The sequence below is a fragment of the Lathamus discolor genome, chromosome 3, assembly GCF_037157495.1.
Source record: "Lathamus discolor isolate bLatDis1 chromosome 3, bLatDis1.hap1, whole genome shotgun sequence".
In the NCBI taxonomy this organism is placed as follows: Eukaryota; Metazoa; Chordata; class Aves; order Psittaciformes; family Psittacidae; genus Lathamus; species Lathamus discolor.
In genome coordinates, this window is record NC_088886.1 from 119,370,754 (window position 1) to 119,393,649 (window position 22,896).

The window sequence follows — 22,896 nt, forward strand, 5'->3', positions numbered from 1 at the left end:
CAATTGCTCCTTCTGAGGAACTACCAAGTTTCTCCTCAGGCTGACACTCCATTAAACCACTAAGCTCCCATCCCTACATCGCCCAGGTGGTAGCAGCAAGGAAAGGACTGGTAACCATGTGAAAGCCCCAACACCAGAACTGTTAAAGCATTCAAATACTTTTAAAAGAATAAAAAAAATAGTGTTTGGCCACAGTACACCCTGGGGCAAGAACCACGCCAGACTTGGCGGATACAGCTGTCTGCCCCTCAAAGCCTAGAAGGGCTGTGAAAGGTAAAAAGAGAGAGAAAAAGGGCAATCCCTTGAATGGATTTTTTTGTTTTGTTTTGTCCACCTGAACATCACAGCCTCAACAGTGTATGCCCTTGCCCCCCTTGGGACAAAAGTCCTTCAACAGGAGGACAGGGACCTATGGCTAAACTCAAGAAGCAGTAGACACCAACAATCCCATCAGCAGGGGTGCTGGGATGGCTGGTCAAGGCTGAGCCATGCTTGTTTGCTGCAGTTACATGGGAGCATGGCACACACATGGTGGCAATAGGTGAAAAGAGCTCAAGGGTCTCCTCTGAATACAAGTTTTTGATACAAGACTCAAGTTTTCACAGAGTCTTGTCTGACCTTCCTTGCAGGCTGGTGCTGTGGGGTATTTGGTACCTTCCTCAGCAGGTGTTTTACTCGTCAGCCCTGCTAGTGTATGGCAGTGCCAACAAGCACGATGACGAGCGTGACCTCCTCCATTTGCCCTTCACAAACAGTTTTTCTGCAGAGAGCTTTCAGCCCTTCAGTTGCAGGGCTTGCAATACGTGCTCCTCGTCATTGTCAGCACCCTTTTCACACCATACAACCCCTCGCCCCATCTTCTCTTGGGGTTTCAGCATCAAAACACTACTTCAACCGCCCTCGCCTACTCGGGCCCCCGACACTGCCACCAGACTGCCGGCGTTGAGCGAGAGCCCTCCCGCCCGCTCCACTCCGCACCGCCTCGCAGGGGCGAGGCCGCGAGATCGGACGTCACCGAGGACTAGGGTTGTCGCGCCCGCCCTCGCCGCCGCGCGCAGGGAGGGGCGGGTCAGCCATCTTGGGCTCGCTGGGCCGTGCCTGCGAGTGAGCGGGCGGGGGAGGGAGCGCCCGCCTTGCGGAAGTGTCCTCAGTCCCCGCCGCTGAGCCCCGCCGCAGCGCGCCCAGGGCTGCCCGCCGTCCCCAGCACCGCCGCTACCGAGGAGCATGGCAGGGCGGCTTCCGGCCTGTGTGGTGGACTGCGGCACGGGGTGAGCGACGGCTGGGCCGGCCGCTGACAGCTCGGTGCCGCCCGGGGCGGGGCTGGGTGGGTTCTGCTGCTGCAGATGGCGGCGGGGGTCGTGTTGCCTGTGGCGGGGCCGAGCCAGACCAAACCAAGCCGGGCCGGGCAGATGCGCCCGGGTCGCCGCGATGCCGGTAGCGGGAGCGCCGGGCCGAGTTGCGGGGAGCCGCCGGGTGCTTTCTTTTCTCCATCAGGTCCGCCGCCGGCGCCCGCGGGGAGGGGTGTCCCGGCGCGGCCCCGCTGCCCCGCCGTCAGTCAGCGCCCGCAGCAGTCGGCTCGCTCCGGGGCCGCGCACCTCCCGCTCGCTGTCCGGGAGCCCTCGGCTGTCCGGGGCCGGTTAGAGCAGCCGCTTGCGGCTCCGCGGCCGGTGCCCGCCGGGGAGCGGGGGACCCTGTACGATTGTCGGGGCCGGGGGTGGCGAGCGGCGTCCGCGGTCGTTCGACTGCCTTGAGCGGCTGCCTGCGAACTCCCGGAACGCCTCGCTTAGGGGAGTCACCGCTTGGTAGGGTGCCGTCTGCGGGGTTTTTGTGTAGTGAGTTATTAATCGTAATATGTGGATAATGTCATTTATTCTGTGGTACTTCTCTATGTGGAAGAAAAAAACCCCTCCCCCTCCACCGAGCAAGCGCATAGGAACTTCCTTAGTTTTGTCAAAGCCTCTTCCTGCTTTCGGGCTTTTATACCTTATAAGGCAGTTTTCAGTGTCAAACCTGAACCAGATATGTTTTAGAAATTCTTCTTCTTATTTAGCAGCTACCAGATGATGAAGAGAATGTGGTGCCAGTGATATATAGCAGAAAAAGTGATTCGGGAGAAGGCCCTTGGGATTCAGGCTCATTTCTGCCGTGGTATGGCTCCTAGAGGCTTATGGGCTAGGGAGCAAGCCCTCAGATGTGTCTGTAAGGAAGCCGACCTAGAAGGGTTACATAGTAGTGCTTGCAGGAGCGCACTCAGGAAGTGAAAACCGTGCTGTGACCTGCCGCTTGTGATGTGATTTTAAAGCTGTTATAAAGGAGTTATGCATCAGTTTTTCATTGGCAAGGAAAATACCGGTATATTTTCAAGGTTCTTGCTGTTTAGCTACCACTGATGGCATACTGATTCTTTAAACAGGTTTTGGGGTTTTTTTTTTTGTTTGTTTTTTGTTTTTTTCACTTCTCATTCATCCTGCTAAAACTGATCAAATTTCTCCATGCATATAGGCACAGATATTTACAATACTCTTTTGAAAGTGCCTGTTCTTTTGAAATCCAACTACTCGATTTTTGAACGCACATGCTCACCTTCCTTTCAAGAGAATGTGTTTGGTGTAGGACATCAATAAATTGGTCTGTTAGAATAGCAGGTACATGTGTGTGTGTAATGTATGCATGTTTAACAGCTGCATGAAGAAGTCATGCCTGTAGTTAGAGCAAGACCTAAAACCTTGAATTTTGTGGTGTGAAGGAAGGTTAGCATAGCAGGAATAAGAGTGTGTAGCCAAGTGTAATAGAAGTATGCAAGTTTAATGTGATGTGTATATGCACTGTTTATCTTTCAGAACAAAAGATCTGTAATGTACTCTGCCACATGCCAGTAGAGGCTTTTTCCCATCCCACATGTTTGTGCATTGCAGGTACTCCCATTAAAGTCAGTAATTATGTATTTGTGGGTTTGCAAAGTACAGGTTATGACCACTGGAGTAGAGAGATTCACTTAGAGCTTTCAGTGATGCCAAGAAGGAAAAGCATGCTAGCATATAGCTGCATCAGAAATTACTTTGTCTTTTTAATGTGAACGGTATACTGAGGGACAGTGTTAAAACAAATGTTCCCAGGGAAGATCTGCAAGTATTACATTAATTAACTTCAGTGCATGGGGTGTAGCCTCATGCATAGAATGTAACATTCTTTGTTACATTACTTTGTAATTTTACATTACATTACTTTGTAATCATTCATAATAGGATGTCAACCCAGTCTTGCTTCTGTTTTATTTATTTCCCCCCAGTCTTCAAAGATCTCGCTAAGATACTCTGTTACTGTGCGCCTCTCTCTCTCTTTCTGTATGTGTGTATATATATACACACAAAACATAATGCAGCCAAACCTATTCTGCTGTTCAGGCTTTTCCTTTCTGCTGTACTTCATAGTCGAAAGTTTTTCTTCGCTGAAGTTCTACTTCAGGAAACTGAGGGCAAAGATTTTTGGTGTTGGAAAAATTGCAGTGTTGGAATTCATTGATTACAGTAGACAAATATATGAAGTGGTGAGATTAAAAAGAAAAAATATAATACTTAGGATGAATAAGGAGCAGGTGGGTAGTAGTGCAGTGGGATGTGATAGTATAATCATGTTCATAGCTTTATTTATGTATTTATTTTTTAATTGGTGAAGCCCACCTGGCCCATCTCATTTCGTGTACATGAGAACATGACACGTAAGTTATATCAGCCTTGTGCCCTGTGCAGATTAGTTGGGGTCTCACCTAGGGCACTGTCTTGTCTACTAAAAATACAGCGAATTAAAGATGGCCCCTGAAAACAGGAAGAGAAAGAGGTTTCAAAAATACAACCAAAACAGGTTGAAAGGAGCTGCCTTGTTTAGAACAAGCAGGGCTTTAAAAGTGCACAGATGTTCCAATAAGTAGGCTTTTTCTAGAGGGAGAAGATGATAATTTACAGTCCAAGTAGAATTTACCTTAATCAGCAAAAGGGCAAACATAGGAGAGATATTAAGGGTATCTTCCCATATGTCTTGTGCCTGTAGCCAGAGGTTCGGTTTGTGTTGTATGAGGTGTGTTTGTTTGGGTTTGGTTTTGTGTGTGTGTATGTGTTAATTTTTTTGCTAGCTAAGACCGAGAAAACAGTGGATGAGAAAGGTGGCAGAATTATGCTTTCCTGCATTAGCCTGCTCAGATTAGACAAATTTTAAGAACCCCTTTCAAAGCATAGAGGTGAAAGCACAAAAAAGTTTTGGGAAATTGTCTGACTTTTGTTCTTGGACTCTTTAGCAGATTAGTTGAACTTTTTAGGGATCATCCAAATACACGTCATGCAGCTGGAACAGGCAAATGGGTAAAGTTAGTGATATGGCAATCAGATTATGAGTACAGCAAAAATTCTTCTGGTGTTAAATTCGTTGTCTTGAAATTTGCATTCTTCACTTAAGCAAACCTGATATCTAGAAAATAAGGTAATTGATACCTAGTAAGAGCAGGTAAATACTTAACTGTTGTTTTAAAAAGCTACCTGCCTGAAGCAGTGTCCCCTAATTATACAATAAAGGCATAGAAATGAAAAATCTGAAGACTGAAGTTAGTTAACACAGTTGTTTAAAACCAGGTTTATTTCTTTCTATAATTAATAGCATTGCCTGGTTTAGTTTTAAGTATATTGTTGTTTTGCTGGGAAACTTATAAAACAACATTGTGGACCTTATTGTCAGGAAGTACTTGTGTATGTCAGTGCTGAATTTGATTTCAGTCGGCTTCTGTAAGTCCTGTTCTTTCCATAAAATATGGGCACCGTGTCCCTCAACAATGAGGTATAAAGTGGGCTGTTCTCTTCATATCCTCCGTAGACTTCTATGATGTTCGCTAATTTGGTATGTATGCTGTGAAGGAGACTCACTTCGGCCTGTGGTCTATCTAAGGTTTACATGCATTTAAAAATAAAACTGACATGAAATTGCTTCCATAAAGTGTATGAACAACCCAACAAAGAAAGAAAAAGGCTTTTAGTAATTTTTTATAATCTCAGTAAGCTGCATTATTTTGCTCTGTGACTTTTGGGTATTTGAATAGTTCTTTGCTGCGTGTTCTACAGGCAAACAACACAGCCTGCAAGTCACGATTAAAAGCTCTTCCCACGCCTCTTCAGAATTTTGCTTGGTTAGGTTGACAATTAGATTGTGTCTTTCTGTGTGAATGTGTTTTGTTGTTTTTTTTTTTTTTTGTTTTTTTGTTTTTCCCCCTTGGTATAAACTTGTATAACATTGAATTAGCTCATTTGGGATGGCAGATGATTGCAGGTGTGCAAATTAATGCCTCTTCAGCTGAGCTGAAGTAAGTGGCTGTGTAGCCTACTGCAATTCCAGAATGAGAACTTAATGTTAGCAATGAAAGTGATTTAAAGAAAATAACTTGTATTTTATATACCAGTACTTTCTGTTTTCTATAGGCTTGTGTGCCTTTTCTCTGCAGCTGTCAAGCAGATCCATTAAATGCTTGAGTGTCATTGGTGACCATTTTCTCTAATGTACCCAAGACTCTCCTGTTGGGAGGGTCATATGTGTTGGTTAGCCTTCTCCTGAGTAAATTGGTCATGTGATTGATTGTGTGGGTGAAAAAAATAATCTGTTGTGTCACATCTTTCCTTCTTACATCTCCTCTCATATCCCAAGCTAGGCCCCTTTTTCCACTTCCCTTACACAGGTTACAAAAATGGGTGTGCTTGTGGTGGTTTTTTTTTTTTGTCATTTGTTTGTGTGGCTTGTTTGTTTGTTTGTTTGGTTGGTTGGTTTTGTTGTCGTTTCTCTTTCCTGACTACTAGGGGAGAATTAAAGGTTTAGGGTTGACTGGAAAGAGACTTGCTGTTCATGATGGGAGTACAAGAGTCTCTCAGTTCAAGGCAGTCTGGGTTTGCTCTGAGTTGGGAGCCTGGAAAACTGAGATGGCTCAGGATTTCCAAGCTTTCCTATTGTGAAGTTGCAAGCTGTTTTCTGGAATGAGTCACTTATATATCTGAGAGTTTCTTGGCTGTTTAATTTCTTTAGTCAGTTTTGTGGTAAATGAAGAAAGGAGAAACTTGGGTATCTGAAACCTCAGAGAAGCTGAAGTTGGGCGGTGTTGATAGGCACAGTGAAGCAGGCTTTCTGTTGGGGATCTTCTCTACAAACACTACTTCTCTAGTTAATCTTCATGCAACATCTCAACTCTAGTTAGGAGCTTTATGCTCCTAAGTAAACAAAGTATTTATGGGTTGGGTGTCTTCTGATGTGAGAAGTTATGAAAAGATTACATAGTTCTGTTTCTCTTCTGGATTTTGACCTGGTAGTGTGAATGAGTACAAGATCTATGAAAAGCTAATAGTCTTCAATAGATAGTAGAGATACATGAGAAGTCCAGTGCTATAAAAACAAGGTGAGAAATAATAGCCTGTATTGTTTGCTCTGTAAATTCTAGTATCTTGTACTGAGCCTTGAAATGATTTTTCTTTCCTAATGTTCCAGACCTGGGATATTTTCACAGATTTTCAGATCATCACTTCTATTTAGTATAAATATTTCAGCACTATGGTGTTCTTGTGGCTTATATTTCAACTGAGTATCTTGTCACGACCTTTTGTGTGCCGGCTATGTTCTCTTTTGGGATGAATTTTCTCTATGTTGTGTCATTCCAGAAGTAATTTTTCATTATGGAAAGCATGAATAAAATAATTCCTTAATGGAATATGGGAAAAGTACTCTTCCAGGATTTTAAAAGGGTGTTTTCTTTGCCAGTAGCTGAAGTGGTTGGGAGGGGAGAGCAAAAGTCTTCATCCTTAAAGTGGAAAAAGGAGTTGTGCTAGATTAAGAATTGTGGTTTAATAATTATTTTTTAAATAATTGCAAAGAGATTCTGAAGACCCATGATGACTTGTGTCTTTTAAATGATTCAAATACATCACAGTCTGTGTTGCAATACTAAATACACAGAGCATAATTAAGAATAATAGGAATTCAGATGAAAAAATATATATATTCCTATACACAAACACCATATATATATTGGGGGTTTTAATCCCATTGGAGGAATCAGTTTATATCGTATTTGACTGCATGTCAGAAGCCATCCAAGGTGCATGGCACCTTCCAGCCGTGTTCCTCAGAAAACTTTTGTTTCTGCTTTTCCTGTGTCCCACTGATACTGGAGATATTTATGCATACATATAAATAAAAGGGGGTGCTGCTGGTAGTGTTTCTGAGTAAAGGACAAACCCACTTGTGTCCATGGGCTGAATTTGTAAAGTTAATGATAAATGATCTATGTTCTCTATACAGCAGAGCTCCTAGTCATGCATGCACGGAAGCTTTTGAGCTGCTGAGACCAGAGTACAGGCCTTGTTGTGAGGAAAGATTTGAGGGAGGGTGTGGTTGTAGGTGTGTGTGGACGGGACAGGGCAGGTTCCCTTTTTGTTTCTTGGTTGTTCAGTACTTGGCTTGAGTGTTCTGCCCAGAAAGTATGTTGATTGCATGAATCTAATGGACATTTCTTGTCAGATTAGTTGAAAATACAGTTTCTAGGAGTTCAGAAAAATATTGTGCAAGTCCGTGACTAGTAACTATCCTCCTTTTATAGGCATATATAAGAAGCTTTGCAGTTGGTCTTTTAGTTCGTGCAGTTTATAAGTTTCAACATAATGTTTCAACATTGTTTCATCATTGTAGACTTTCTTTGGGAAATGCAAAAAGGCTTTGATAATTTTAATCAAACTTTTGTTTAATTTTGAACATTCTACATTTAAAGACTTTTAAGGAGACAACATTAAATTCAAAGATAAAATAAGTAAAACCATAGTTTAGCCCCAATAAAATTCATGAGTCCTCTCTTCTCTGCATAAGAAAAGGAATCTCTGTTGCTTTAATTTTTAATTTTTGGTTTGTTTTAATCACTGAGCTCACCTATATTCAGGCGTATAAACCTAACAAAAATAATTCTTGGGTAGATGATTAAAATGTGCAATTTGATTGCACAGTCATTAGCAGGATTAATCATCAGAATGAAGCAGCTGGCCTTTCTGCCTAATCAAAAAGTGATCAAAATCCTTCAGTTGTGAGGATTATATTTAAAGTTGAAAAAGTCATAATTTCATCCACTGACTTAATGTAGTCTATAACATTATTCAGTTTTATTTATTTTGCTGTGATCATGAATTTGTATTTTTAAAACTAGACACGGAAAAATCTCCAGATAACTTTAGATGCTTTTTTCTTGTTCTGGGATTTCCTTTTTCTCTTTATTATTCTCTTGTGGTCATTGCAAGTGTTTGCAGCTGTGCACAGGATGTGTTTTGGCATGCTCAGTCTGTAGAGAGCAAGATGCAGACAGGAGGTTGTCTGTTGATACTTTATTTTGATTGTGCTGCTGTCAGTGAATGAATCCAAATTTTAATTCTTCAATTGATGCAGTATCTTTTATCTATTTTTGCAGTGTTAGCATTTTATTTATCATGACTTGTCTTAGACTTATCCTTCTGGTTTATCATCTGCCAGAACTTCCACAATATGACTGCTTGCATATTTGCAATCAGACTTCAGAATCTTGGTGAGCTTATTAAATGAGACCTACTTTTTATTTTAAATAAAACTCAGTGGTATGTTTTTGTCCACAGCTTAGTGGGGCATGTTTTTTTTTTTTTCTGCAAGACAACTGCTTCTAATTGGAAGCTGTTTCTTATTATAAACATGGTGAAACATGATGAATATGTAAACTGGTGTTTTAATGCAAGCCTGTTCTTGATGGAAAACATTTGGTTACCTACCCAGATGCCGAAGTGGTACCTGGTGTACTGGGGGGATTGGAAGTGTGCTGGGACAGTCTCCTGTGCACTGGCTGTGTGCTGCTTCTCTCCTGTCCATGTTCCATCTCTCCATTTGGTTTCATTTTACCCTCTGCTCAGATTGATGTGATTGGGGCGATAGCATAGTAGCTGTTGGTTCAAAGCTGGAGCTCTCAGGTGCTGAAATTGTGCAAATAATGAGCACAAATGCTCAACAAATTTTTTTATTTTTATTTTTTCAAATGTAGAATAACTTTACAGTTTTAGCCACTGTATTGCGCTCGTTTCGAAAAACTTCCAAGGCAGGTTTATCTCAGTTATGGCTTTTGACTTAGATTTTACTCACTTAATTTCTTCAAGTGCAAGATTTTGTTTACTTGGCAATTATATATTTTTTTGGTTCAATTGATCCTTCCTTGTTTTATCTGTTGAAAAGTGTGAACATTTAATACATTCTCTTATTGGTTTTTTTCTTGATGATAAATGTCTGTGCAATGTTCAGCTTATTTTGGGCAAATGATATACAAACTTGCCAAATTAATCTCTTCCTTGTAAGTAATTTATGCTATTAAGTAATTAGTCTTGCAGACTGCCAATCTTTTGGAGCATTCTTTCCTCATCATTCTGAAATATCCCATGGAGTAGTGTGGAAAGTGCTCAGAAACCTTTCATTAAGTTAAATAAAAAAGGTACGAAAAACCCTATAGCTGTATAGGTTAGTATTGTGTTGGTGTGGTGTAACACAGAGGCACTGTTAAGATGCTTATTAGAATGAACTAGCCTAGAAGTCTCAAAGGAAGCACTAAGTAAAAAGAAGAGCATTCTGCTTTTGCCAACACAAACTACTTTTCATTATACAAAGATAATATCCAAAGCCGTTTAGTCCTCTTACTTTGAGGAAAATGTAGTGAAAGGAAAGCTAACTTCTGTGTTAAAGTACATGTCAGCATTAAATATTTAAAATGGATTTTACAAATATAAAATTGACTAGGATTAGAAATCGAGATGGTAGTATAATCAGAATGCCTGAACTTGTGTTTTGTTAGTATTGAACTCTTAAATATGGGCTGATTTTTTTTTTTTTATACTTTCCATGACTCAATCATAAACTAGAGTTTTCTTGGTAATAAATGCATTATTATAACCCTCCTGTTTGTTTTTAGGAGAAGAGAACCGTTCTAGAGTCAAGTTACCGATGCTGCTGGGGTTTTCTCTTTTTTTTAAGTTTTGCTGCTAGTAAGCATAGAATGAAAATTTAAAAGTTGATTCTGTTCTTCTCCATCCAAATGTTAGTAAAATCAGAAGCTGTGGTGGCATCCTCTGTTCTCCAGACTGGTGTAAATACCGTCACCTGGAGACTTACAAAGCACGTGAATTTATTCTGAATAGTGTGTAGCATGTGCTGCTTTTGCCTCTGTGTCCCTCTTAGTCGTTGCACCTGGAAGGTTCTGGTCTGGCCGTTTGTGGCTATGACTTCTTAGTTTCTGCTACCCATTTTAGCTAGATTGTACTAGCAAGCATTACAGTCATGTCTATGCTTTGAATTGTAGTGGCTGATAAAAAGCAGCTATGGATAAATATTCTAGACAAAAATATAGATACTTTAAGAGAAGTTAAATTGTTTTAGAGGTTTTTTTTTTTCCTATTTAGAAATAAATGTTAGAAGCATTTATCTTTCAGGCTGCTTTTGAGCTCACTTTTTGAATTGCAGACCACTTCAATCTGCTTATGGTTTGTTTTACTGGGACAGTTACAGTATGTGGCAAAGTAGTGTTTGTCAGGGTGAAAGCTGTCGTTCAAGTGGACTGGTGTTTTTCAGGGGAAATAATTTCAGGTACATAGGAATTCAATTAATGCCAAGGCCAGGGTTGCAGACTGCCAGATTTGTAATGTCTCTGATGTGTAGGGGTCCTGTATGTCACTGAAATACTACCAGTCACACTTTGTGTCTTGTCTACAGTGTAACAAGGTTTACTTCCTCAGAAAGCACTTCTAATCTTGTGTGTTTTTCCATTTATAGAGATAATTCTTTGGCTTTCACTATTGATTACTTAAGAACATTTTTTGATCAGCAAGTATTGACAGAAGTGATTGCCATTTAAAAATGCAAACTGGTTGTGTAAAAGGTAATATATGTATATTGGTTAAAGATATAAAAATATGTAAAGCATGACTCATTTCAAAGCCTTTTGCTATCTTGTGTTTTATCAAGGACATTTGAAAAGAGACAGTAAACTAATATATTAATACAAGTCCTATTTTCCTAATATAATCTGTTCCTTCAGGGACTTCTAATCTGCTGTTGCTTAACCAGTTCGTCCCTGATGATAGAGCTGGGGCCTTTTTTTTAAAGGGGCAAGATGGCTTTCCTTTTTCATCATCACCTGCTTACTACTTCTCTTTATGGGGATTTGAAAAGTAAACACTCCCTAGAGTTTTCAGTCTTATCTGGTGTACAAGAAGGATGATAAAAGCAACAAATAAAAGCATAAAGGCTTGTTCAGGCTTTTTAGTTGTGTGAGACTCTATGAATGAGGACTAGGGGGTCATCCGTGTTTGAGAAGTGTCCCACTTTTTAATGTAGCTTTGCTATTAAAAGACAATAAAGAACACTGTTTCTGTCTTACAAATTCTGTCTATAGAATTTACCCTGTTAAAATATGAGAGGCTATTAAGCCATTTTTGATGAAGTCTGTAATGGACAGACCATCTCTAAGGAGCTGGGAATTGAAGAGAAGAATCTTTCTGTTCTGTTTAAATGTTGGAGTTGTTGCTATTTATTTCAAGCCATTTTGAATATATTGCAATGCATGTGTAGTATGTGCTGCCTCCTTAGAATCTCCCCACTTTCTGAGCTTTTCTGTAGCAACTTCTACAACCTTGCTCACTTCATTACATTTTTCCTAGAGTTAAGGTAACTTAGCAATTAATTTTGCTGCTGTATGCACACCTGCAACAAGGATTTTTACAAGCTTCAGTGAACTCACATTGCACCTGTACTGTCTTGCATGCCTTCACGCAGTGGCCTCATGTGAAAGTATAAAATAGTGAAATGTAAAATAACTTGGTTTTTTTAATATTTTTGAGCCATTTGTAATAATGTTATGTACTTAATTTAGAGATATAAGGGGTGCTTGAAATGTCATAAATGGAAATATTAAAGTACTCTTGTCCAATCATATTAACTGTTTCTCTGTAAAATCTGTTATGCAGCAAAGTGTCAAGCTATGATGGTGGAAATCTGCATAAACAAAGTTTATTTTAGCAAGCAGCTTCATGTACAAACATAACGGTCCTTGCTGGTGTTCAAGTAGTATATATGGAGAATTTACTGCTGTGGTGTCTTCAGAGAAGTGAGGTTATGAGACTGGATTTAAATGGCAAGATGGTTTGCAGACCATGCTGATGAAGGTAATTGATGTGCAAAGGCAACAGACTTAAGAAGATTCTTCACTGTTCTGTGTTTTACATAATTGAAGCCTCTGTTTTCAGAGTTTCTCTTTCTTCTTGGTTGATCTGAAGAAATGGCATATGCAGTCTTTTTCTCTGTTAAATTCTTTGGAGTAGACCCACGAGATGCTCCAGAAAGCCGTGGAGTGAAATCTAGTTTGGCTCTTTAGCTGCTTAGTACTGGATTTGCATATGCCTTATCTCTAAATTGGAGAGACATCAGTTAGATAGGTCGACCACTCGGTGGATAAAGAGCTGGCTGGATGGCAGCACGCAAAGCGTTGTGGTCAATGGCTCCATGTTCAGCTGGAGACCAGTAATAAGTGGTGTCCCTCAGGGATCAGTGTTGGGACTGCTCTTGTTCAACATCTTTGTCGGTGACATGGACAGTGCGATTGAGTGCACCCTCAGCAAGTTTGCTGATGACACCAAGCTGTGTGGTTCGGTTGATACGCTGGAGCGAAGGAATGGCATCCAGAGGGACCTTGACACGCTTGTGAGGTGGGCTGATGCCAACCTTATGAAGTTTAACCATGACAAGTGCAAGGTCCTACATGTGGGTTGGAGCAATCCCAGGCACAGCTATGGGCTGGGTAGAGAAGAGATTCAAAGCAGCCCAGTGGAGAAAGACTTGGGGGTGTTGGTCAATGAGAAAATGAACATGAGCTGGCTTCAGTGTGTGCTCACAGCCCAGAGAGCCAACCATATCCTGGGCTGCATCAAAAGGAGCGTGACCAGCAGGTCAAAGGAGGTGATCCTGCCCCTCTACTCTGCTCTCGTGAGACCTCACCTGGAGTATTGTGTGCAGTTCTGGTGTCCTCAGCATAAAAAGGACATGGAACTGTTGGAACAAGTCCAGAGGAGGGCCAGGACGATGATCAGGGGACTGGAGCACCTCTCGTATGAAGATAGGCTGAGAAAAGTTGGGGCTGTTCAGGCTGGAGAAGAGAAGGCTGTGTGGAGACCTCATAGCGGCCTTCCAGTATCTGAAGGGGGGCTATAGGGATGCTGGGGAGGGACTGTTCATTAGGGACTGTAGTGATAGGAGAAGGGGTAATGGGTTAAAAGTTAAACAGGGAAGTTTAGATTGTATAGAAGGAAGAAGTTCTTTATTGTAGGGGGTGGTGAGGAATGGGTTGCCCAGGGAGGTTGTGAATGCTCCATCCCTGGCAGTGTTCAAGTCCAGGTTGGACAGAGCCTTGGGTGAGATGTTTTAGTGTGAGGTGTCCCTACCCATGCCAGGGGGGATTGGAACTAGATGATCTTGAGGTCCTTTCCAACCCTAACTATTCTGTGGTTCTATGGTAAGTAAGAATTGTCTAAGCAGGACAACAGACATGATGGGGTGCATTGAAAATTTCCGGATTCTGATTTCAAACTGTAGGAAAATAGCTTAAATAATGATTCCCAGGCCTGAAACTCCTGGGCTCTGGTATCTGTATTGCATTCAGAAATTAGCAGGGTTTACTTCTTTTAAACCACTCATCTGTTTCCATTTCTTCTAAATGTCTGGAATGCTGTTATGTGCAGCTGTTAACTTGTGGTGATAATTTTTGACTCCCATTGCATAATATCTCTTGGAAAACTCAAAATTTCTTCCAGGAAGCAGTACATAGCATGTCTGTAAGGTATCCATATCCATGCCTGTGGGATAAAATATTTAAGCCGTCTTTAGAGTAGGGGTCTAAATTGTACTTCTAGGATGTGTGTTCTGGTTACTGTGTAACCATCTTGTGTTTTGACTTCAGCCCTCATTTCTTGTAGCCTTTTCCACATGGTTCCAGGGAAGAAATGCAAATTGCTCTTGCCTCAGGAGAGCTTATATGCAAATTGCAAGAGGCTGTTATGGGAAATGGGAGATGGGCTTTAAACCCATTTGCATGGAAGAGGATATGGAGTACACATGTGCTGCCTAAGCCAAGTGTGGCACCTTGCAAGAGGCAGTGTCAGCTTACTTTTAAGAATAAATGCAGTTTAACTTTGCATAAAGCATCATCTTGTCAGTGAATATTACACTTGCTTAGAGCATGACCCCTTGGATGGGTTCTGTGTAGGACTTCACAGAGGTGTGTTTAGTTATAGAAGCCTTGCTGGGCTTGGTGCGCAGGCTATGGTATACACAGTAGCGGAATTTTAGGACTTACACAAGCTAACAGGTATGTTGTACAGGTTACAGCACTTGGGAAGCCCGTTGCACCTGCAGGGTAAGATACAAGCCAATGAAATGTGTTGCATTTTGAGTGGGAGCTTGCACAGAAGGGTTGCTGTGGCTCAGATTGTGGACAGTAATTTATTTCCAGAGAGTTGCAGATTTGTTACTTCCACTTCTGTTACTCCTCCCTCTTGGCAGAAAAGTGGTTGCTTGGTCTGTTTTTAAAAGTTGTGTCTTTTCAGTGGGGCCAGTGTTGGAGTTACAGCTTATTGCTGTTTGTCTGTGCGTTTAAAAAAAAAGTGTCATATATATGGAATTGCTTTTAGTTCAGGTCCTTAGGAGTAGCTGAGGGGTAGGTTGTAAGCTGGTTTTGCTGTACTGAAGGTGAAGATCAGGTGATGTGTTCTTTAGTGCTCTTTTCTGCTTGCGCTTGGCTAAGCTGTGTCTTTGCATGGGGCTTTTGGCAAAATGGTGCAAGGATACAACTCATGTTGGGCTACCCCATTTCTGTTGTATTTCTCAGAGCAGCTGAACAAAAGCATTGACCACAAAGCAGTTGTCCCCCTGTTCCCCACCCTTTTGTGAAAATTGCAGTTGGGCTATAACTAGGGTTTATAACTTGAGAGAATATATACAGAATGACATTTGTTGTGGACAGGAAAGAAGTGGAGCAAAGGTGCATGGTCATGGTTTGTTGTTTGTAGATGGAGGTTCTGTTAATGACATTCTCATTACAAGTTCTTACATTAAGTGCTGTTTCCTTTCTGTTTTAAAATTGTCTGCATGACTAATAATACATGTGTAACCTTCAAGTGATATTGGTTTCATATCATAGCTTCAGAAACATCCATTCTAGGTGAGAGAGCACATAGAAGAAATCCTATTAGTGCAGTTGAGAACATTGTGGAGAGCCTTTTGGCTGTCCTTCCAGAGAGATCGGAGGCAGATGACTACACAGCTACTTTGCAATTTCAGGGCATGAATTTGAGGTGGGTGTAACTCTAGAAATATTTCTCCTCTGATAATTGAGATGTGGATTAGTAGAGATAACTTAGCAACTAACGAAGGTTCCTTCTACCCTTGCCCCATTTGTGATATGAATGTGCCCTACAAAAAAAAAAAAAGAAACCAAACCCACCATATTTTGGTTGTCGTATCATTACATCTGCATAGGCCAGAGAATGGTGTGTGAGACGCCACTGCCTTTTGAAGACAATGTTGGAGAGAAGTTACTGGGGACTGTCAGCACCATATGTATGTATTTTGATAGGTGTGTGTGTATATGGTTCTCTATGTACCTATATGTATGTATATATCAAGACTTTGTGGACTGCTTTTGGATACTTTGTGGTTTATCTGCTAAAGTAGATCTGAAGGTTATGATTATCCAACAAAATTTTTTTGCCGTATTTGGCATATCTGTTTTTTTTTTTTTCCTCCCCTCTTTCTTTTCAACTTAAATGAGCAAATAGGCTTACAGAAACACTTTAGGCATCTGAACGTGCATAAATAAAGGAAAACATCTGAATGATCAAGATTGATTTCAGGTTTTCACTTTTGGGATTTTGTGTTAGAGATTTTAATAGAAATCTTCCTATACTTCTATACTCATGTGTGCAGTGCCTTGCTCTCTTATTGCTGAGTGCCCCAAATTCAGCGTGGGAAAGCTGAGTTCATGTCTCATTAAATGACATGTGTCTGCCTGTCTCTATGGAAGTCCCTCCTTCTACTCTTCGGTGCTATGTACCAGGCAAGACAAGCTGTGATTTACTGGAAAACTTTGATGCAGTATTGGTAATGTCTTATAGTATCTTTAATATCAGGATTTTTTTCTTCTGTATTCGCAGTGATTGCTGCTCTGATGAAGGCAGGGTGTGCCTCATTCCCCCATGAATCATACATTAGTCAGACATGCTTTGCCCTGTATGAACTGTTTGTGGAAACTGCATGTATACTTGTGCAGTCTAGCTTGTTCATGATATTCTTTCTTTCATGTGATTTAAAGATTTACTTCAGGTGACAGTGTTAGAATAGATCTGATCAGTCTGAATAAATCCTCATCTTTGCAAAAGTACCTTTAAAAAAACACCCTACTGTTGTGTATTTGGAGAACTGAAGATTTCTATCAACTTCTCTTCATTTTTTAGCTTGCCTTTTTTTGTCTTGCCTATCACATTTTTAAATGTAGATACAAGTTTAAGAGTCTCTGTGTTAGGAAAATCAAGTTTACTATTTATTATGTGTACTACTGTAGGCCCTGTCAGCCCTAGCTACTGTCCAGAGCCCCATAGTACCAGTCACCATACGACTGCTGCAAAAGGCTGGCAGTGCCTGCAAGCGTGGAGCTGGCAGACAGGTCTGAGGCGCAGGAGGGAGCAGCGGGTCCCTTCCCTGACCGATGGGCAAGCGTAAATCCTGGAAGTGGAAGGAGAGTGGGGCAACAAAGTCTTGGTACACTGGGGTTGTGAAGCATTGTGTTGGAGACTACATTAGAGACTTGCTGATATAATGCTTTAATATTCAGAGATCGGAAGGCATACAGATTTTTTCCTTAGTTTTTCCTTTTTGGGAAGCCTAAAAGTATGATTTTATTTTTTTTTATTATTATTATCATTTTTTTCTTTAAATGAGTCAGGAGACTTCTTGCTGAGTGGGCCGTAGTATTTTTAGTTACGCTGATTTTATGTGTGAATATGGTCTTTTTATGTAAAATGCATCTTTCATTTGACTGTTTTTCTTTCAGTCTGCTGGCTCTGTGTGTGCACTGGGCAGTCTCCCACACCACAAAGCAGCTAAGCAGCCTGTTACCTGCAACAGTTTAGCTTTTGTTTTCTTTGAAATACTGAGTTTAATAATCACATGGCTTTACATTTTAGCTTGTTAAGGCACTTCTAGTTGTAGGTTTATGTAGCCTTCAGGCTCCCAAGTTCCTGTGTAGATGTAGCTTTATTATCTGTGTGACACAGTTTGTAATTTGCAGGGGGAAAGGTAGAGGGAGTGAGTCAGTATTTGCTGGTTTTCTTACTAACATTCTTTTGGCACTGAAAGTCTCTTAAAACCATATAGATACAGTGAATAGTTTTATTCTGCATGATGGGTTATAGGAGCATCAGTTTGTGCAATTCTTAAGATTTATTTTTTTTTTAGGAACTAGAAATTTAAGAAGAAAATTAAAAATATCTTGTATCTGAAGTCTGCAAAATCAGAGTTGCTCGTCCAGAGTTTGAGCACATATACTGCATATTGCTGATCTCTTTGTAAGATGTGAATTCTTTCTGGTATTTCTTTCTTTTTTTTTCCATTATTTGCCTTACTTTGCTGGTGAAATTTTCTTTTTCAGTAAACATTTCTGTTGATCAATAAGAAGTCAAGTTTTTTTGCATGATTACTCTGGATTGTTAATAGTGTATGACAGACAATAACAGGTTTGCAGCTTTAAACCACTTTGTTATTCAGAGAGAAGTATACCTTCCTTCTGAGGATAGGTTTCTCTTGGCCCAGCAGTAATGTGTGCAATTAATGTCAGCAACAGAAATTGTGTAGGTGTTAGTGCACACGGGAGCAAGTTGTGAACTTGCATCAGTGGCATCACTGTAAGGCCTACTGCAGCAGCATTCCTCTTCTGGCTTTTAAGAACCAGCCTCTTGCTGTACTTTTTGCCAGGCGTTTTGCTGTGTTACTGAAATAAATGTATGGATTCTTGAAGTTAAAATTGCCTTATACTGCCTAAGGTCTTCCAGGTTTATGTCAGAATGCTGAAAACTGTAGAGGTGTTACTACAGTGTCTCATGCTTTTGCTGATGGTGCTAATTTAGTTAGTACAGCTGACTGTGTAAAGAAAATGAGAACTTTGTCATGTCTGTGTTGAAAACTTGTGCGTAGGCCGTGTTCTTGAATGTAGTATCCGTTTTGGTTTGCGTGTTTTAGAATTTGCCTATGCTGCTGTTAACTGTCTAGCAGCAGGATAGTTTTGGTACCTTGAGTCTGTGGTTATTTTTCATGATTGCAATGTAATCTCTTCATAACAATGAAAATATCTATCTGTAGCATATTCTGGATATCTGGTGGGTGGAGGTTTGTAGTTCTTTTCCTTTTTACTTTCGTTAGTCTTATTAGACACATTTTCAAGGCTGTTTTCCACTTCTTAAATGCAGTTTCTTTTGCTGCCACTGTCATTATCAGCTGTCCTACGATAGGACATCTTGGGAAATGCTTGTGAAGAATGATGGCCAACCCTGTCCTGTGCCCAGCTGGCAGTCTGTGGGCTATAGTTAGCACTTGCAAAAACACTTCCTCCATTGACACTTATTCTATGAAAATATTTCTATAGAAATGCTAACTACTGAGCAGGGAAGAACTACTTTGACTCTAAATTATTCTTCTAAACACTGATAAAATGAATTACATACTTTCTGTTCTGTAATGAAATTTTACTAGAGTAAAAGCATGGATGCTTAACTTGTGCTAGGGAGCATTGTTTTGCCTTTTAAAAAAGAAAAACAGGAAGTGTGAAAGTCTGGGTCTGGGAAGAGGAGTGTGTTTGTTAAGAAAGGAAGGTATTGAAGGTATCTTTGGTATTTGTTGTATTGAATAATAAACCTAACTTTTTTTGCCTCCATAGGTATACAAAGCTCGGATATGCCGGTAATACTGAACCCCAGTTCATTATTCCCTCATGTAAGTATTTGTTACTTGTGTATGAATGCTGAAGTTACACTTAGAGTTTCTGTGAGTTGCTATGTTAAAGAAAAAAAAGACAGTTAAAAATGAGCAACTTGAAAAGACCTCTTAGTAATGACACAGGGTGGTAGCATGGCTCTGTTCTGTTTTGCTATGGATACTCTGTTTAGAAAGATACATTCATTAAAATAGTATACATGACATGAAATAAATTTTTTGGAAACTGAAATAATATTAAAATACAGTAGCATGGCTATATTTACTTCTCTGAAGGCTCTTCCGCTGTTCATGGATTATCAGGTAGAAGTTCAGTTGATTATAACTAGAAAAAATATTTTTCAAATGTATAGTTTAATATCTTCAGGGTTTAGGATGTTATACTTGACAAAAATTTTTCAGTGTTCCAGCTCTGTTAGTTTACTGTTTTGCAAATAGAACAAGCGAACATTTCTCCCCACCCTGTAAAATTGCTTACTTATTTTCTCCCTGTTTTTTGAACTGTTTCTCCTGCTTGAAGTGATATGGCTCTACTCTAGAAAGTGGAACTCTATCAGCTTTGTTTAGAAAAGCTTCACCTTTTGGCCTCCTACACCATTTGGCATTTTGTCATTATTCGTCTGTGCCAAAGTAATCATATATTACATCCTGGTAAAAAGGAATAATTAGTACACCCAGTTTTCCTTGTAAATGCAGAAGGAAAAGAGCTAGAACTAATAGTACTTCAGTGTAGTCGCCGTGAAATAGAGCTTGGTAGTTGAGGATCTATGTTAATTTTTCTGGAAAACCTGCTTCAAAAAACGATTGTCATGGAAACTAAGGTTAATTCCCCTAATGTATTCTCTGATTTCATACAAATGGGAGAATTCTTTCAATCTCTTCCAAATTATCTTTTAATGTGTAGTTCTTAATTTGTTTCGGTTTCCAAATCAACTTCATTTGATTTATCTCAGTGGCGTAGCAAATATACTCTGCAGTTTTGTTTTTCATACAAAAACGAGTTTTAACATTAGATTAAAAAAGTTACTGAGCCATTGGAAAAAACCTTACATTGTTCCATAAACTTCATAGCAGTCTTTAAATTAAAAATGGACAGATTACGAAATTTCAGATAAATAGTTTCCATACTTTTTCCTGCATCTTCAAATTTGGTTTATTTAATTTGAAATCCCTTATTGCAAAAAAAGAAGAGATATGATGAGTCTTTAAACAAATTTTGGGAATAAAATGACCTGCTACATCATTAAGCAGAGAAATTTGTACAACAGGGATGCTATTGGAGTCCAAGAGAAAGGGGGTCAATGAGATTTTTGGACAGCTTTTTGATACAGTGTGGTGTACTTAAAAAAAAAAAGCTCTATGTTAGAGGATCCTGCAGCTGAAATGGTCCTTGACTGCAGTTCTCTTAATGAAAAAGACATTTTTCTCATTTGTACTGTAAAACAAGTTAGATAATTACACTAACTGCAAGAGTTTGCATTAATCTTCTTCCTCAAATGAAATATAATAGCTCTGGTATAATCCACACTGGAGAAATGAAAATGGAGGATAGCAGCACCTAGTTTCAAAGTAAAATTACAAAAAAAGAAAAATTGATCTCTTCGAATTGCTTTGGTGTCTTAAATTTCCTTAATATTATCCCCAGGAGAAACATGGTTTGGTTTCTCCTTTGACTTCCAGGAAAGGTGGTTGCATTTTAACAATTCGGTTCTTTAAAAAATGTTTTATGTTAAACAGGTTTGAGCAGCATTCCTTCAACTTTGTTCACTTGCTGCTTATCTCACTCCTGCTCTTGACAAATTCTTATCTCCTTATGTTGTGTTCATGATTTAATTCTGAATATGCTTCTGTGGTGATGATAAATGCTTGCTTGAAAAATGAAGTAAATGAGAATATTTTAGGCCAAGGTGGGTTTTTTTGAAGAAACTTGGGTTCACTGCTTTCTTCCTTTACTGCTTTTTAGATTGTAGCAGGTTATTAATCTTGCTCAATTTTTATTCACTTAATCCTTTTTTTCCTGCTGCATGTTAAAATAGAAGTCAACTTCTTTCCATTACCCTGTAGTTCTTTTGATCTGTCATCTATGTCAGTTTATCTGTGCTAGTTCACATGTTAGGTGGCCGTTTACCTTTAAAAGAAAAAAAAATGTACTTGAGTAGCGGTTAAACAACTGAAATTGATTTGAGGTAAGTAATCTTTTTTTTCTAAAAGCTCTTAAGTCTTGTGCCAAGCAAACCAAAGGCAGAGCTTCTGATACACCGCTGGAGTGCTGCCCACCTTCAGGCACTGCAGTAGCCTAGCTCTGATTTCAGTAATATTTATTTTTCTGTTTGTGTTTTCAGGATATGGTTCTTGATTCAAGTTGTTTCCTTCTCATTTCTGACTTTAAAAACTAGGACTGAACAGGCTAGTCTCAAGGTCAGAAGAATACTGAGAGCTCCCATCTTGTTTTAGTCTAGTAACAGGGTGAAACCACTTTGACTTGAAAGTTTCTATAATCCTGTGGTGAGAGATGGAATTTTACTTGAAATTTCTTGAAGATAACATGTATTTGGACTGAAAAAACTTCCCCAAAGCTTGCAAGCTCTGTAATGATGACCTGAAAAATATTTGACAAGATTCTTCTTTGGACTTGCAGCAAACACTAGCCTTGTGACATCTCCTTCCCCGCAATTTTAGTTTCTACTTCCTATCTACACCCTCCCTCCCTCCTCCCCCTTGGCCATGATATTCAGCTTCCTCCAGCCTTTTGCTTCCTCTCTGCTCTCCTGTAAGCTACTTCAGAAGTTACAGTATGATTCAGTTTTCTTCCTGAAGAGCTCAAAATAAGGTCTTCTGCTTTATCCTGTTCAGCCTTTCACAACTTTCAATGTTTTAGTTTCTCTGGCTGCACAGCTCTGCTTTTGTTGCTTTTTAGGGGAAGAGAAGGGGGACAGATGGGGAGCATCAGTAAACTAACAGTGCTTTACCCTAGCTGTGCTGCCCTGTGCCTGGTGGGCTTGAGGCTGCAGCAACTGTTTTCATAAAGTTTTTAAATTTGAGAGCAAATGAATTCCGGATGGAGGTGAGAATTGACAAAATAGTTCCACCTTTGAAAGAGCTTTTGGATCACAACCTTTGAATAATTGATAACAATATTAATGCTTCTTATATATACGAATTTCCTCGTTTGTGTGAAGGATTGTGTTTAAAGACAATTAGTAAGACTTTAAAAAATGGAGCAGATGTTGCTGGCACTGTAACCTTGGTAGCTAGGGGCTGATATAAAAATTGAGGAAAGGGAACATCTGTGTTCCTGTGGTATTTACTCACCAATTCATTTTTCCAGCATCCTGTGTTTAGCCTTAGCCAGTATTTTTTTGATAAATCCTTTATTCTTTATTTTTGATGAGTAATTACCCTGGAAGGAATAAATTGCCACAATACATGCTCTTAACTTTTGCCAGTTATTCCCTGAAGAGGAGGAGATAATCTGTCTTAAATGAAATTCTACATCCTATTCTTAATGATAAAAGTAGGATTTAAAGGGAGAAATTAAACATAGGCTTTATGAAAATCTGTTTCAAAGTACCTGAAGGTACATCAGGTAGCCATACAAGTTTCTGTTCTTTTAAAATACCCCTTTTATTTCTGCCCAATACTCGTTTTCTGTATGTCTTACATTTTTTTCCTGCTTCTTTCTTCCTGCCTTCTTTCGTACATCTTTTGCTTATTTAGTTGCTAGTCAGTCCCTTTTGTGTGCCATATCTCAGTTTCATAGTATGTCCAGAGATCAAATTGGTGCAAGTGAAGCAAAGC

General features: G+C 39.8%; 1 protein-coding gene across 1 annotated transcript in view; it reads left to right on the forward strand.

Annotated features, from left to right (window-relative positions):
* Positions 1-1,058: 1,058 nt before the first annotated feature.
* The window catches only part of ACTR3 (actin related protein 3), a 33,820-nt gene continuing 11,982 nt past the window's right edge, over positions 1,059-22,896 (forward strand). The window contains exons 1-2 of the mRNA XM_065671339.1: positions 1,059-1,268; positions 19,043-19,098. Coding sequence (XP_065527411.1) covers positions 1,225-1,268; positions 19,043-19,098 — 100 coding nt within the window. The 5' untranslated portion in view covers positions 1,059-1,224. The remainder of the gene's footprint in view (positions 1,269-19,042; positions 19,099-22,896) is intronic.